This window comes from Pieris rapae, chromosome 20 (genome assembly GCF_905147795.1).
Source record: "Pieris rapae chromosome 20, ilPieRapa1.1, whole genome shotgun sequence".
Classification (NCBI taxonomy): Eukaryota; Metazoa; Arthropoda; class Insecta; order Lepidoptera; family Pieridae; genus Pieris; species Pieris rapae.
Window position 1 is genome coordinate 1,466,414 of NC_059528.1, and position 14,913 is coordinate 1,481,326.

General features: G+C 32.7%; 1 protein-coding gene and 1 long non-coding RNA gene across 6 annotated transcripts in view; both read right to left on the minus strand.

The window, feature by feature from the left end:
* Positions 1 to 223: 223 nt before the first annotated feature.
* Positions 224 to 969, minus strand: LOC111000836. The gene is made up of 3 exons (XR_002600450.2): positions 861 to 969; positions 411 to 459; positions 224 to 325 (listed from the first exon to the last, which is right to left on the minus strand). It is a non-coding gene; the product is annotated as an uncharacterized LOC111000836 (long non-coding RNA).
* Positions 970 to 3,557: 2,588 nt separating this feature from the next.
* Positions 3,558 to 14,913, minus strand: part of LOC111000835 (solute carrier organic anion transporter family member 74D) — a 47,320-nt gene continuing 35,964 nt past the window's right edge. For all 5 annotated transcript variants that reach the window (XM_022270426.2, XM_022270424.2, XM_045632504.1 and 2 more), the window contains exons 4-11: positions 11,706 to 11,837; positions 11,062 to 11,226; positions 10,032 to 10,157; positions 9,645 to 9,775; positions 9,109 to 9,239; positions 8,563 to 8,756; positions 7,694 to 7,870; positions 3,558 to 6,628 (exon numbers count right to left, since the gene is read on the minus strand). In XM_022270426.2, coding sequence (XP_022126118.2) covers positions 6,483 to 6,628; positions 7,694 to 7,870; positions 8,563 to 8,756; positions 9,109 to 9,239; positions 9,645 to 9,775; positions 10,032 to 10,157; positions 11,062 to 11,226; positions 11,706 to 11,837 — 1,202 coding nt within the window. In that variant the 3' untranslated portion in view covers positions 3,558 to 6,482. The remainder of the gene's footprint in view (positions 6,629 to 7,693; positions 7,871 to 8,562; positions 8,757 to 9,108; positions 9,240 to 9,644; positions 9,776 to 10,031; positions 10,158 to 11,061; positions 11,227 to 11,705; positions 11,838 to 14,913) is intronic.

The window sequence follows — 14,913 nt, forward strand, 5'->3', positions numbered from 1 at the left end:
GATAAATAGACGCCAGTAACAAAACAAAAAAAGAATTATACATGTAATTTTAGTTTTTTAAGTTTGAGGGTCTTGTCTATACTGCGCATCTCCAGAATGTAGAACCAGCTACCCACTGAAGTGTTTCCGAACCAATGCAACTAAGGATACTTCAAGCATAAAAGGCCGACAACACGAGTGCCCGTTCGCTGTACTACAAAAAAAAAAACAAGATGTATGTCAGTAAATTTTATTTTATAATAATTACAGCCACATCGTATAACTTGAAATCCGAATCTGCTTATCTGTATCTCCAAATAAAACCTTCATTTGTTAGCCGAGAGATCTGAAAAAAACAATATTGTATCTACAGTTTATGAGAAATTAGGAATATTCTTTGCACTGTACTATACAGTAGAGTATATACTTACACATTTAATAAAGCACTATTGACACCAAGTAGTGACGGTAATCCGAAGTCTGAAAATATAATTCAATTATTTTATTGTCTTTTATTAACATAACTTTTACATATTTAAAGAAAAGCACATTTTAGACGGATTGAAGTTATGTATTATCGTAAAATTATAATTATTTAAAATTATGTTAAAAAAGTGTTTTTCTTCAATTTTTTTTGTTTGAATGACAAATCTGTATGTATAAGTCCATATGTCAACCCATGCATGCAATGTTTCAGACTCATTCTGTTTGTATAATGAATATACTTTAAGTATATTCCTATGCGCGTGCCTAATATTACAACTGTTACGAGACTCTTGGGATAACGTGTAAACTAGGCTTTATTGCTTTAAAACATTTTAATATTACATTGAAATAAGTGTAAATAAATTATTAAAATAATTTAAAACCAAAATACTTACTCAAACCCTGTGGTGCACAATAAATACTTGCAATTTGAATTAGAAAAATAATAAAAATTAAAAGTAAAGTTGAAATGTTTATGGACGTCATGGTGTCAACTGACAATAATTAAAATACTTACCGATTCACCAAATTTATATGTTTTACTTTGAATTTTTTGTTATGTTAAATTGTACGAGGAAATTGCAAAGAATTTTATAATTGCTTACTAAGATTAACTTTGACTAAATACGTCAATTCGTGCGTAATTGATATTATCAAAATTTATCGTATTACTTTCTTTCACTTCATTTACCGATATCGCTATTGATCAAACAGAATCAATAAGTCTCGAGTCTCGGCTCCACAAAGGGTCTGGCCAGGGTCATGCTTAGTTTCTGTGTAAAAATGATCCAAATCGATCACTTTACAAGAACCTTCATAGAAGTTATATACGTCAGAAAGTTGTCTATACGATTCTTTCAAAAGCTTTGAGTGTGTGCAATTCTGTCGTGTTGGATTCTGGAGTCGCCCTTGCGTTTTGCTTGCCTTTCGCGTATCTAACGGCTCTTGTTAACCTATTATATCTAGAAAATAAAATATCTGCTTTGTTCTAAATTATTATATTACTTTTGTTTCAGTAATGGCGATATTATATCACATTTTGGATCGTTTTATTGCACCTAGGTACCGTCATATTCATTATTCGTGTTATTCCTGCGCCATTTTCTCCAACGAGAACTTACTACCAATCTTATTACCACCTGAAAAATTATAATTACATTTTATATACGCACCTTCATTATTTTCTCTGAGCCCCCTTAAAGGTCTCCATTTATGTCACGTTTTTAGGTGGTATAAATTGAGGAGTTCAATTTGCAATTAGGTTACATAAGCACTAATTAATATGAATAAATAATTAATAACTTTTCTATTTATTATTCAATATTTTCCCAAATTTGTCAAAAAGCTATACAGTCTATTTATTGCTTTGTCTGTCTTATGTACCAAATTTACCAGTAGATTCCTTGGAAATTTACAAGTATATAAAGTTAAATTAAAATCCTCTGTGACAACCAGAAATATTCTCTTCTAGAATCACAACACATAACAAAGAACGAAGATATAAAAAAGCTGAAAGAAATTGAATTTGTCTTAGTTTACTTATTTCCGCATAGATATGTAATAGATTATGTTTTGAAAAAAGGGAAAATAGTGATATTTTTCATAAAACACGTGAGCTCTGCTGAAAGAATGACGAGAGTTTTGCTCCAGCCTGTTCCTATTCCTGTCTTTGTAACATAGTTTTCTTCTATTTATTTCTAATTGAAGTGCTCATTATTTTGTTCCTTCTCATTCCTATTGTTTTTGTACCTAAACAAAAAAATTGTATTGTTATATTCAGACCATATTTGCCATAAATTCAACAATGCTGTGCCGTGATGAGAAAGCTGATACAAATATACCGAAGGGAGTGCCTTTAAGACATTTACTATTTCATTAAATCACCTATTGAGCTATTGAAATTACTTTCGTCACAAATAAAAATGTAATTTACATTTAAATTAGGCAAAAAAAGAACGAATTGTCTTTAATTAATATATATAACACGGCAGTAGTTAAAAAATATTAAATTACTTTTAAATAACGAAACCATCTATTTATCATTAATTGAATAGTTAATTGGTTTTATTATTGAAAGGATGTCAAGTAATGATAAGGTATGCGAATACATTATAAATAGTTTTTTAGAAAATTAACATTAGAGTCTCAAGTGGCCTTCAAACAATTTTTGTATTGAACACTTAGAATCTAAGCTGATAGAATCTCTGAAAATGTCTCTTTTTGGTGAGAGGGAAGAGATAAAATCAATCGTCATCCCATTTATGAACGAGGCTGAGTGTCTCAGGGAGGAATTATTAAAAAATGATGTCCAAAACAATAATTCCTTTATCAAAAGCCTGCAATGTTAAATAAATAAACAACAACAATGGAATAGGACCCTCTTTATAATACTAGTATAGATATTTATTGAGCCTTTCACAGAACTACTTTAACCCTATAACTAAGTGGACCAGTGTAATTATCCCAAACAATTATTGTTTCTCCGGGAATGGAATCCCGGTCAGGAGGCTCACCGGATATTAAGTGATTCCGACGTCCATGGACGCTCCCATTGACTCAATGTCCATGGGACATTTAATGTCCCAGGGACCTTGAGGCTCCCAAGTGCCATGACGGCCTTTTATGAATCGGTACACACTACTTGAAGGACCGTAGTTGGTGGTGATGTGGGGCAAAAATGCCTAAGCTACGCTCAGTTGTGCTTATTTTCCGCTTACCAATCTAATGTTCTCCCATAATAATCCGTGACTTATTTTTATAGTGTGGAGTAAAAAAAACTTTTAATCTCTCAATATTATTTTATTTACAAATTACAAAATACGTATAATAACAATTATTGTGAATATAAGTAGCTGTACCAGAAATGACCAGAAAATATTGAATATATATTTATTTAATTACTTAATAATTGTTTTTTCCAATAATCCATAAAAAAAAAAAAATGTTTTTCTAAATATATTTGTGATCTTTTGGTAAAATATTAAAACTAGGCTACATTATTCTAAATTCAAAAGTTTAGCATCAGTAAAAAACACGATTAAAAAACATTACAAATTCATCTTAACATTGTAAAAAGGTTTAATCAAACAAAATTTAATTTAAAAAAATAATAATATTCTTAGTTTAAATGTCAATCTATAAATTTGTAACAAAAAATGCACACTTGAACACTGTCAAATGTCATATACAAAAGTGACAGATGACCATAAACAATACAATCTAGAGTTGTTCTGCTGAAGACTCAACAAAACATACAGAAAAATACAGTGTCATTACAAAGCGACAATTAAAAAAACCCGCTACTGACCACGATTTTGTTCGACTAGTTGTAATAACAATTTAATTACAACAGATAACAAATTAACCTAAAGTGATGTTCAAAATTGTTCAGCGTTCTACATAAACCGATTATAATAACATTATTCTAATACATTCAAAAACCCATACACCTAGATTGCACACAAATAATGCACAAAGTTTTAGCAATAAAATTTGGTCATATTTCTAGAAACATCTTTTTTTTTGTATTCATAAATCCACTGGATACAAAAGTTTTTTTAAGCCTGATACTTCTGTGCAAGTAAAAGTTCTTAGACTGTATCAAGGAAAAAAAATTATATGAAAACGAAAAATTATATTCGTACCAATATTTTGGGTTTATTTTTCCACGACATAATTAAGAAAACCTTAGCACGAAACTATACGCAAAATCGAATAGTAGCAGTAGATTTTTGTATGGAAAACTTGAGAATCGCCTCGTTGAAGTATTTGAAAAACGGAAGCACGTTCATCTATCGAATAGAATACCTATAGTAAACTATACAAATTGTAAGAAAAATCAAATAGTTCGAGCAGTCAAAAATTATCGTATCGTATACGAGTGTTTATCGAAAATTATCGCAATAGCGTATACGATTACTTGACGAACCTATTGTAAGCTTCGTGCTAAGGTCTTGCTGTGTTGTCTATAGAATTAACGACTGACAGCAAAAACGTTTGGGATTTTGGTTATCCATAACACAACAAGTACAAAAAACACTCTGTTATTGCACGCAATTGGTAGAAATATAGAATCAGTCAGTTTCGGTAACGTTTTACTTCTAGAAGTTCCAAACTCATTCACAGATTAAAAATTAGCAGATTCATAGACAAACATAATCCTACAATAATTTACACTCGACCCAGCCTTTTATATTAATTCACTGAATAAATCAAGTGCGGAAAAATATAAATATATATGTATATATTTTATTCTAAATTACATGGCCATACATACTTGTACATAAACGCCGTTATATCTATTGAGAGTAAAATTCATTTAAAATAAATATTTACATTTAGTCACTAATATAAAAATCTAATCACTAGCCATTTAATTCGCAATTATATAAAAAATGTTGCGTAGTACGCTGTCTTTTTGGAAATAGCCCAGAGTTTGAATTTTACTTGAAAGACCTTTCATTTAATAACCCAAAGGCAAATGGGCAGAAGGCAACGGGAAACCACTGCTCAACATCTTTTCCCTAGTAGTCAGTAATCATGAAAAAGTCTAATAAAAACAAGACGCGGTTCAGAAAACTGACGGCCAACCTCCAGTAATGGAGAGGCACTTGAAGAAGAAGAAGAATAACCCAAAATAGAAACTGAATCCCTCCATCTACACTCATAGATATTTGTCTCTTTCTTTCGAATTGATTTTAGGCTGTTAAAGAGAGCACGCGTGCGTCATGCGCAGTGGCGTGGCACCTGGTGCGGAAGTTGGTGGTGTCACCCCATCGAAAGTAAAAAGCAATAAATTTCAAATGATAAAGGACATGGATAATTCATTAAAATATGGCGAGTATGGGACGGGGAATCCCCCACAACAGCGTCAGGCTCTTTTGCGGGAAACCCCGAATTCTAGAAGGGATGGAGGAATCCCTGAAAATTTTTTTATGCTAGCGATTTTTTTTTGTAGATTGTCTTAAAGTGGAGAGACCGAATGGGTGTCACCCAAAAAACGGTGACAACGGGTTTTTTTTTTTCAAAAAGTTTTTCATATGATGATTCCTACAATTAATTAACAAACAGACAGCGTAATTCAGCAAAAACTCAGTCCCATATGTGTGATGTACACAACTATTATAAAATGAATAACGTGAAATAAAATGAATAAAACGCATACAAAAAAATATTATGCAATTACCTAAATCTAACACTGGACAAAGTAGATTTTAGTTTAAAAATATATTACGTCATTTACTAAACACGTATAAAATTCTTACTAAAGCCAATACATTAAAACAATTGTTCAATTTTAAATGTTGCGCCAATGTATGCGCCCAAACGATTAAAAAAGTAATTTAAATGTTATCGTTTACTTATTTTAGACAGAGATAGCCGCTATATTTATCAAACTTGATGAAATAATATTATGCTTATTGACGTCGTAGCTACAATGGCAACTCGTTGATCAAAACATTCGTTATGAGGTTAAAACAGGCAGTGACTATTTGAAAAAGCTTAACTTTTAAATATAAATTTCGCTACAACATCAAAAATATTGCACAAATATCGCTAAAAATAGAAAACGTCATCTAACTATTCAAAAATATTTGTCAAAATTCGACTTCTGTAAAGAAAACTGCGTTTCAAAAGTCCCTTTCCGAGTTTTATTTTTAGGTCCAATAAGATTAGTACATTCAAATCGACATCACTACTTACGACTTTCATTTGTTTATTTGTAACAAGTGGTTGAAGTTTTATGGTCCTTCGATCCGGATTCTCAATTTTAAACATTTTTTGTCCCCTTGAAGCGTCTAGCAGTATATAACTATTGCATATTCTAGTTATAAAACATGTGTCGTTGGTATCGGCACTTGTTAATTTATGAATTTATAAAACCTTATTTCTAACGACCTAGAGCTCATTGATAATCAATAAAAACATTTTTTTGTTACTGTCAATACAGCAGTGCCAACTTTACGCATTTAGTATTTTTATAATCACACGGAGTCCTCGTAGATTGTCGATGTATGTCAGAGTTGGGTGTCAGGGTTAGGCGCGAGTGGCGCGTCTTGAGGTGTCTCTTGTCTCTCTCCAGGGTTCATGTCGATTCGTCCCGCCCGGCTCCATACAAGCATATCCATTATAAACGCTAGGAACATTAGACCGGATGAGAGACCTGGAATGCAAAACAACTTTAATTAGTATTGATAAAAGTTAAAAAGCGTTCGACGCTTGTACGAATAAATCATTTTGAGCGAATTCGCATTTATATTCGATATGAAGTTGTATTTATGGCTCGCGTAATCCAAACACAATATTACTACCTTTATAATGCTATTAATTAGTGTAATCGTCACTCGACGCTTATCAAACTTATATTTTATAGTACAATCATAATATGGAAATACAGATTTAGTAGATCGATAATAATATTCGACAATGGCGTTCTCTAATTTCTAAGTCAAGTAGTTAGTAGCTGAGTTTAAAAGCGGTGAATTTTCAATAAGTATTTTTCGCCAAGTAATTAAATCAAAGGCGTTTTCCAATACTGGAATTGCTGACCATCCTGGCGAGAGACGACTAAGTAATGCGTAGTACGAGATGCGATACTATATATATAAAAATTGTTTAAACAACATAAAGCTTCAGAAATTCTCCGAATAGGTTTGAAGATTTCTGAATAATTTAATATTGTTTTTACATAACGTGATGTCAATCGGTAATTTCCACTGATCAAAAGTCACTCCCACAACATTTCTAAGAAAATATCACGCAGCGTCATCATGCGATCGCTTCGTACACGTGACTGATTACATTAAATATGACACAATTTATGTAAATCGAGATGAAAAAAGCAATTTAATATTCCATACATTGTTATCAGTTACATCTAGAAATAACTTATTCCATTTCACCACAAAATCTGGATGTTTTCTTTTCGATTCAATGTTAGCAAGGAAATCTGAAATTCTTGTGTATTTTTTAAATCGAAATTTGTTAATTAAATTAAGATGGACTGGTATTTTACCAATTTCTGTCATTTCCATCGAAATAAAAAATTCGTTAGTAAACCCTCCACTATTATTATTCAAAGCCACTAATTATTTGCTAGTATAGTTTTGTTAATTACAATTTTGTTGGTAAAATTAAAATTAAATAGCGCAGACCATATATATCTAAACAAAAATTATCAAAGACCGTTTCTCAGTTTATCAAGTTAACACATAAATATCGCACTCACCCAGGAAGAAATGCCTCAAGCTGTCACTGTCATATGACACGCAGCCGCCAAGCACGCCGCAGGCGACGTCCCGCAACCGACACGCCGCGTCGACTGCGGCCCCAAACACTATGGGGCACGGGACATTCCCAAACACTCCAATAGCGAACTGTATCACCCCCATCGCCATGGCCTTATCTGAAACGGACTTAAACTCAAAACGACCAATATGCTTCAAGATTTAGAATAAAACAAATAATATTTTCAGGATTTTGATCTTTTCCACCTCATAAAGAAAGATGTCAAAAAGTACTTGAAGAAGCGGGAAGAATCTAATTTTGTTTAAGTACAAGTTTTAAATTCTAAGTATTATTTGTTATTTTTAAATGTTAAATTTCAGTTTACTTTAGTTTTTTTTAATGTATATTTGTCTATTAATGCACTTGCTTTTTTTCTGTTTTATATACATATATTGTTTATCTATGTAATCTGTTTTGGCTTTCTGTATTGTCTTAGTGTTTTGTCTTATTATATTTATAAGTATAAGCTGTTAAATTACTTAAAATTAAATAAATAAATCTATTTTAAAGAAAGCCTTGTTAATGAGAATTTACGAAGAAGAAGAGAAGTTGGTGCTCCTATTTCACCATGCCTCCTGCTGATAGAGGACAAATCTTTATTTTTTATTCTATTTATTTTTATTAATTTATTCAGATCTCATGTTGAACATGGTGTAATGGTTGCAGCTCTACAAATGGTGTGTAAAAGAAAAAAAAACTTGACGATTAAAAAGAGTGGCGGAATTCAGCCGGGACCTTTGATTTTAGTCAATATAGGAGTCATTTTTTTGCGACGGTTTTAACTGTATATCGATTTATCATATTACTCACCATGTTTATCCGTGCAGCGTATAATTAATAATACAGCCCCGACTTCGCCACTGGCGTGAACGAACATAATGGCCGCAAATATCGCTATGAATAAATAGATCTGGTTGCAGGGACCGCCACATTCGCCGCTCACGGCAAACCCGCCGTCCGATATGTCGTCATACGTCATGTTAACTGCCTCGTAACGTTCCAAACTGAAACGTTCAGTCATTATTGGGACGCTAGTTAAATCTTTACAAATCTTACAATATGCAACCCCTTTCCTTTTGTCAGCAAAAATAAGCTAAGTTCTCAAAAATCTCGTATATAAACGTATTAATTTTGTAATAACTCGAAAATGCATTTCGTTTTCATACATACAATTGTCCCAAAGCGCAAAGTGAAATTATGTAAATATGTGATTAGTGTTACCATAGACTAATATGATTAGTCAATGAAAAAATATAAATACTTTTTGGAAACGTAATAACAATGGAAATATAATTTTGATAGTCTGTGAACATTATATTCCCGTTCTAAATTCAAATATTACGAAATTTAACTTACATTTTGTAAGCCCTATCGCCAATAGTATTGTTATTAACACAATCGCAGTCACTGTAGTACCAAGTGTTGTTGTCTAGTCGTTTGCTGCTGTGACAACCAGCTTGACACGGAGACATGTATGTGTATGAATCCTGAAAAAATTATATAAAGTAGCATTTTCACTTTTTATCATAAATATTTTCAAATTGCCTTACGTACTTTATTATTTTTATACTTTATTAATACATGGAATTTTGAATATAGAATGCCGGGTTTTGAAACGCACTTTTAAACACAGATCACTTGAACCATAATTGGTCTAGAGTTTGAACAGTGTTTACACCGGAAACATTGCTTCGTATTTTAAAAATAAAACCCGGAAGGATCAATTTAAAAAACGAATAAACTGATTGGTCCTGCAAGGCAATTTAAAAAAGTATTTAATAGATTAATCCGTCATTTTGAATATAGAACACACACTTTTGAAAACGGAATGAAAAATCAAGCAAGGATTCGATTTTCAAAATCCTATCCAAACGTAAATGTTGAGTACAAACCTGCCCACAAACAGGACTATATGAGGAATTCTCGCATTCACAGCCAACACTACAAGTGAGGTTGTTGTCTGTCGTACTCAACACTCTGAAGGATTCTTCGGGACAACTCACAAACATAAGCAGTATCATACCTGAAATGGGGAATTCAATATGAATTAATCGTATATATTTTTTTGGGGCTCAGCCCGGTTAGTATGCAATAAAACATAGGGTTGAAAAAAAAAGGCAAATACAGACCCATTCTTTACTGGATGATAAAGGTATATATGTATATGTTAACTGTCATCGCATGAATACATATATCTCATATTTAAATAAAAATTTGAACTATAGTTCGATAAAAATATCATAAGAGCGAAAAGGATATAATATTAGCTAATACTTTACCAGCGCTATAGATGGCAGCAGTTGCAGCTGTCCAGGCGGCAACTTGTCTCGCACTCGGAACCAGCTTTAGAATAACCACTCCGGAGGTGATAATACCTAAACCCATCACCAGAATACCGCCAAGACCTGGAAAAATAAACTTCTATGTAATCTATTGAATATTATTAATATATCCTATAGTTTAGATTATAATGCAAAAAATATTGTCTAATAATTCTTTAGAAAATTAGAAGGTACTTAAAATGCACTGATGACAATTACATAACTATTCATATTTGTAGTGATTCTTCAACTCAAACACAGTCAACAGAAAAAACGCTAAATTGATTTTAAATTTACAATTACTACCAGTTCGCAAGTCAAGAGCGGACAAGAAGAACTGGCATGAAACTCTCCCCTACTTTTGAGTCATACCAATTGTTTGAACTTCAGCAAATAAATCCCAAGGATTAGGATCATAGAAGTAATCATCAAATTTATTTATTTATTTATAAAAAGCTTTATTGATTAAATTAGGTTTAAGGAGAGTTTTAAATTCATTCAGTTATAATTCTCTAATTTCGCTTGGAAGTTACGAATAGATAAATTGAGAGTAAGGAGTGGTTTATCTTAACGTTAAATTTTATTTCATTTCTTTCTTTTGAGAGCAATTCTATCCAAATTTGAATAATTTGACATCTCCATTAATGAGACGCCACTCAACGTTTATCTTTTGCTTTACGTTCATGATATATATATATATAAAAACGTTATACGCAAATGACAATTCCGCGCAAGAGATATTTGGGGTTGTCATATCCAAAAGAAAAAACAGTTTAGTAATTTTTATATTTATAAAAATAACAGATTCATTTTAAAGATTATATGGATTTATTGAAAATCAGTGTTAGGCCGCTGAGTTGGGTTCATTTATAATTGACTTCAAAAGACCCAAAGACTCATTTCGTCGTATATTTTTTTAATTTCTTCGTTTAGAAGCATCCAAAATATCAAGACGAAATATCCGAACTCATAAAAGCTAGTACCTCACCCGAAACAAGGTTGGCATCGTGCGTGGGCAGTCTGAACTGCTTCTCCAGATATTTGGGCAGGAATGAGTAGACTCCACTTATGGGCATCAGATGGAGAACGGAACTGGCTGTCCTCCACATCAGGATGTCATTTGTCAACTGACGTTTGATCGTCGCAAAGAAATCTGTAAATTTGTCAATTGTCAAAATAAATGCCGGAAAAATTCCAAGACAGTTAAAACAACAAACGTCAACACATTTGTCAAATCATTACATATAGCAAAAATTTGTGAATTAATAGACTATGACGTAGAACAAAGATTATTCTGACTCAACTTCATGGTTTAATCTATTTCACATCAGATTTTCAATTTGAAAGTTTGCAATGTCATCATTATTTGTGTAATCTGAAGTTTAAATTTCGTAACTTAATCTGTGAAGAAAAATAAAATTGCGATGATTTTCATATTGCATTAAAAACTTTAAATAGCATTTAAAACACTTTCAAATTTCTAAGAAAGGAATTAGAATGTCACTTTCATTTATCCACTGACATTCATTTGACATGACTTTATTAAATTCATTACTTGAAAAGCACATTATTGATAATACTATTATTATTATTAAATACATCAGCTTTATTTCCAATAAACTTGTAAAATACCTTTAAACAACGGCTCATTCTTCTCTTTAATCTTCTTGGGAGGCGGTGGAAGTGGACTCTGTCGTATTTGCTTCGGAAAACAGAACATCAGGGAGGAGAGGATCACCACGAATCCTGCTATGAACACCATACCTAGAATTGACAAAACACAACCTTAGTAAAAGATAAGTATATATATGTGTGTGTGGCTGACAACTAGAGAGATGATTCTCAAAGGTCTGTAAGCCTTCCAAACTATATTACAACTAGCGGATCCGACAGACGTTGTCCTGTCTACACGTCTTTAATTTCAAAATTTCAATTTTTAATAAGCCATTTTGATGAAAATTATTATTCAAATGTTATGACAATATCGAACGATCCAGCACATGGTCACACACGATATAACACAATGATAACAAAACTTTTTTTAAATTTCGGGACAGACTAAAATTAAAATTCGAATATTATTTAAAATTTGACACAGCGATGGTAGCGCCGTCTGTCGGATCCAATGTAAAACATTCCAAAATCAACAACAACTAATAAATTGAAAATTAATTAAAAAAAACATTGTCCAGCGGACAAAATTGTGAATCTAAACCATTCCCAGATCCCCTTTAACACACAAAAAATTTCGTCTAAATCGGTCCAGTCGTTTAGGAGGAGTTCAGTCTCATACACACGCACACAAGAAATATATATATTAAGATAAGCTTGACACTACGCTTAATTAATACAAATACAAATCCGACCTGTCAAACTATATTTCTCTGTCAAAATGTTCAAGGTTATCTGTCGGGCACGTGTCAAACCCGTGATAGGGATATCCCACGATATCTAATACCATAAATGTCATTTAAATAAACAAGAATAATAGTTTTCTCAAACACTCCGCCCACATGTAGTTATTTAGCTAATTTACATACTTAGCATACTATATGTACATTATAAAGTACACATGTATCACGAAGGTTTAGGTGTATTATATATTACACTTTTTTTTATAACGGGGCAAAAAGGCAGGGTCAACTGTTAAGTGGCATGGACCGCCCATGGACACAACGTCAGAGGGTAGCAAGTGCAATGTAAATTGACCCAAATGATAATTATTGTTGAAGATATTGTTAAAATATTTGCCAGAAAAATATTTGACACGAAACCTACGCGTGCGGGCCCCTATCTACTGACTATTAACTTAGCCGCATCGCTCTAATGAACGCAACACGGTAAACAACAAAAAAACCATGATTAGCAAAGAATTCTAAAGAACAAAACCGCACTCATACATTATTTATTAGCGCTGTACACATCATATTACGCTCATTATCAATAGACGTAATAATACCAAAATCATTGAACCTTGTATGAGTCGTAAGATAATAGCAATTTAATCTTGCTAATTATCACCTATTCAGTAATACGGTTGCCAAGTAAACTTTGAAATAAAGTTCAAATTTTCCCTGCCGAAACTACACTTGTATTAAATACAAACACAATACACACATGGTGTATGTACCTTTATTCTACTAACTTCTAACTAGTAATCAAGTTAACTGTGTTTTTTTTCTAAAACTTCTAAATTTGCCTACTCATATATGTATGTACTTTTTGTCCACTCAAGATGAATTTGCTGTGAATCACAGGTTATTACTAACTTGGAAACCAGTCTCCCAATACCTTCTTAACTGTAACCATATTGTTTGTATTATATCCCTTAGTTACTTACAAAAACTCTCACATTGTTCAGAATCACAATGTAAGCCAAATATATCTCAATACCTGTGTGGTCAACATGCTAAGGCAGACCATAATTACAAAACAAAAACTCGGCATTGAACCAAAATGGATCCTGATACATCAAAACAGACCACACTTACAAGGTTACCCGGCGAGCGCCAGTCAAGGGCGTTCGCTAGACATTTAGGTACGTATTATTCTACTCGCATTAAAACCGAACGCGTTTTGAAAATTAGAATTTGTTAGGGATTTAACCTCTTGACATAGACGAGGTCACTAACCGGTTTAGAAGTAAAAGTGTACGAGGTGTCCGTGTGTCCACCCACTAAAACCTCATTACAACCGGCGGGCATAATTGTCGGCAACAAGGCGCGCAGCCTTGGCCATGACCGCGTAGATAGAACGATTATTTTAGTCGCCGTGACGCGACATGATGTAACGAGTTATATAACACAAGCGTGCGTAGTGACGGCCAGCGTGACGATGCAACAGAGGAAAAGCGAAAGCCAAGAGAAAATCGCATCGCAGTGCTACGCGTACCGGCTGATTTCAATCGAGCCAATCGCTACTATGTAAAATGCTAATATAATATTATCTTAATGAAAATAAATAAATAAATCAGTGGCGTCACAGCCTTTAGTTCGGATTTATGTATCTGTTACATGATCAGATGTCTTCCTTCAAAGTCCGAGGGAATATTAAATGCGCACATAACTTATTATGGTTCAGACACCGCCCTCTTTTCAAAATGCCCCAAATTAATACCAACATCAAGAAAAAATACATTCATGATTCGAAGTGTACAGACCTACAACCAATGTTCAACCCAGTTAGAGATCGATCTTTTCTGCTCATCTATTGACTCTGTGAGACGCACACTCATATCCAGCTGTTTCCATTAGAATAGTTATAAATTTAAATTTTCTGCTTTTCATACCTAATTACAATCTTTTAATTGTTTCGTAGTTTTTTTAATCCATCATTATTAATTTTCTCTCCCTAAAGTATTTATGGTTTATCTATTGGAGATTTGTAATTAGTACTGTTTTTATTTTATTATAATGATAATTTACATTCTGTTAAAATACTGTAAACCTTCTTAAATGCAATAAATAAAAATGGAGAAAAGTTCATTGGTGCACAGACGGGGATCGAACCTACGACCTCATGGGTGAGTCGCTGAAGGCCCACTGCTCTTAATGTCCATAAACGATAAGATAAACATATATAAATATATACAATGTATGCGGTTACAAACGTATCCATAAAACCCTCATTAATATTCAGTCTTCATCGATGAAGTTATAACTTAAAACAATAAGGAAATACGCGGAAACCATTTCGTGATTTGCGAATTCAATCTATTCCATTGCCAGTCAAGGCACGCCTATTTCCACTTGGGCACGAACAAAAAAAGCAGTGAATTGCCAACTCTGTCCTGTACGTATTAAAGATGCCATTGTTACAAAGACTGGAATATCACATTGTA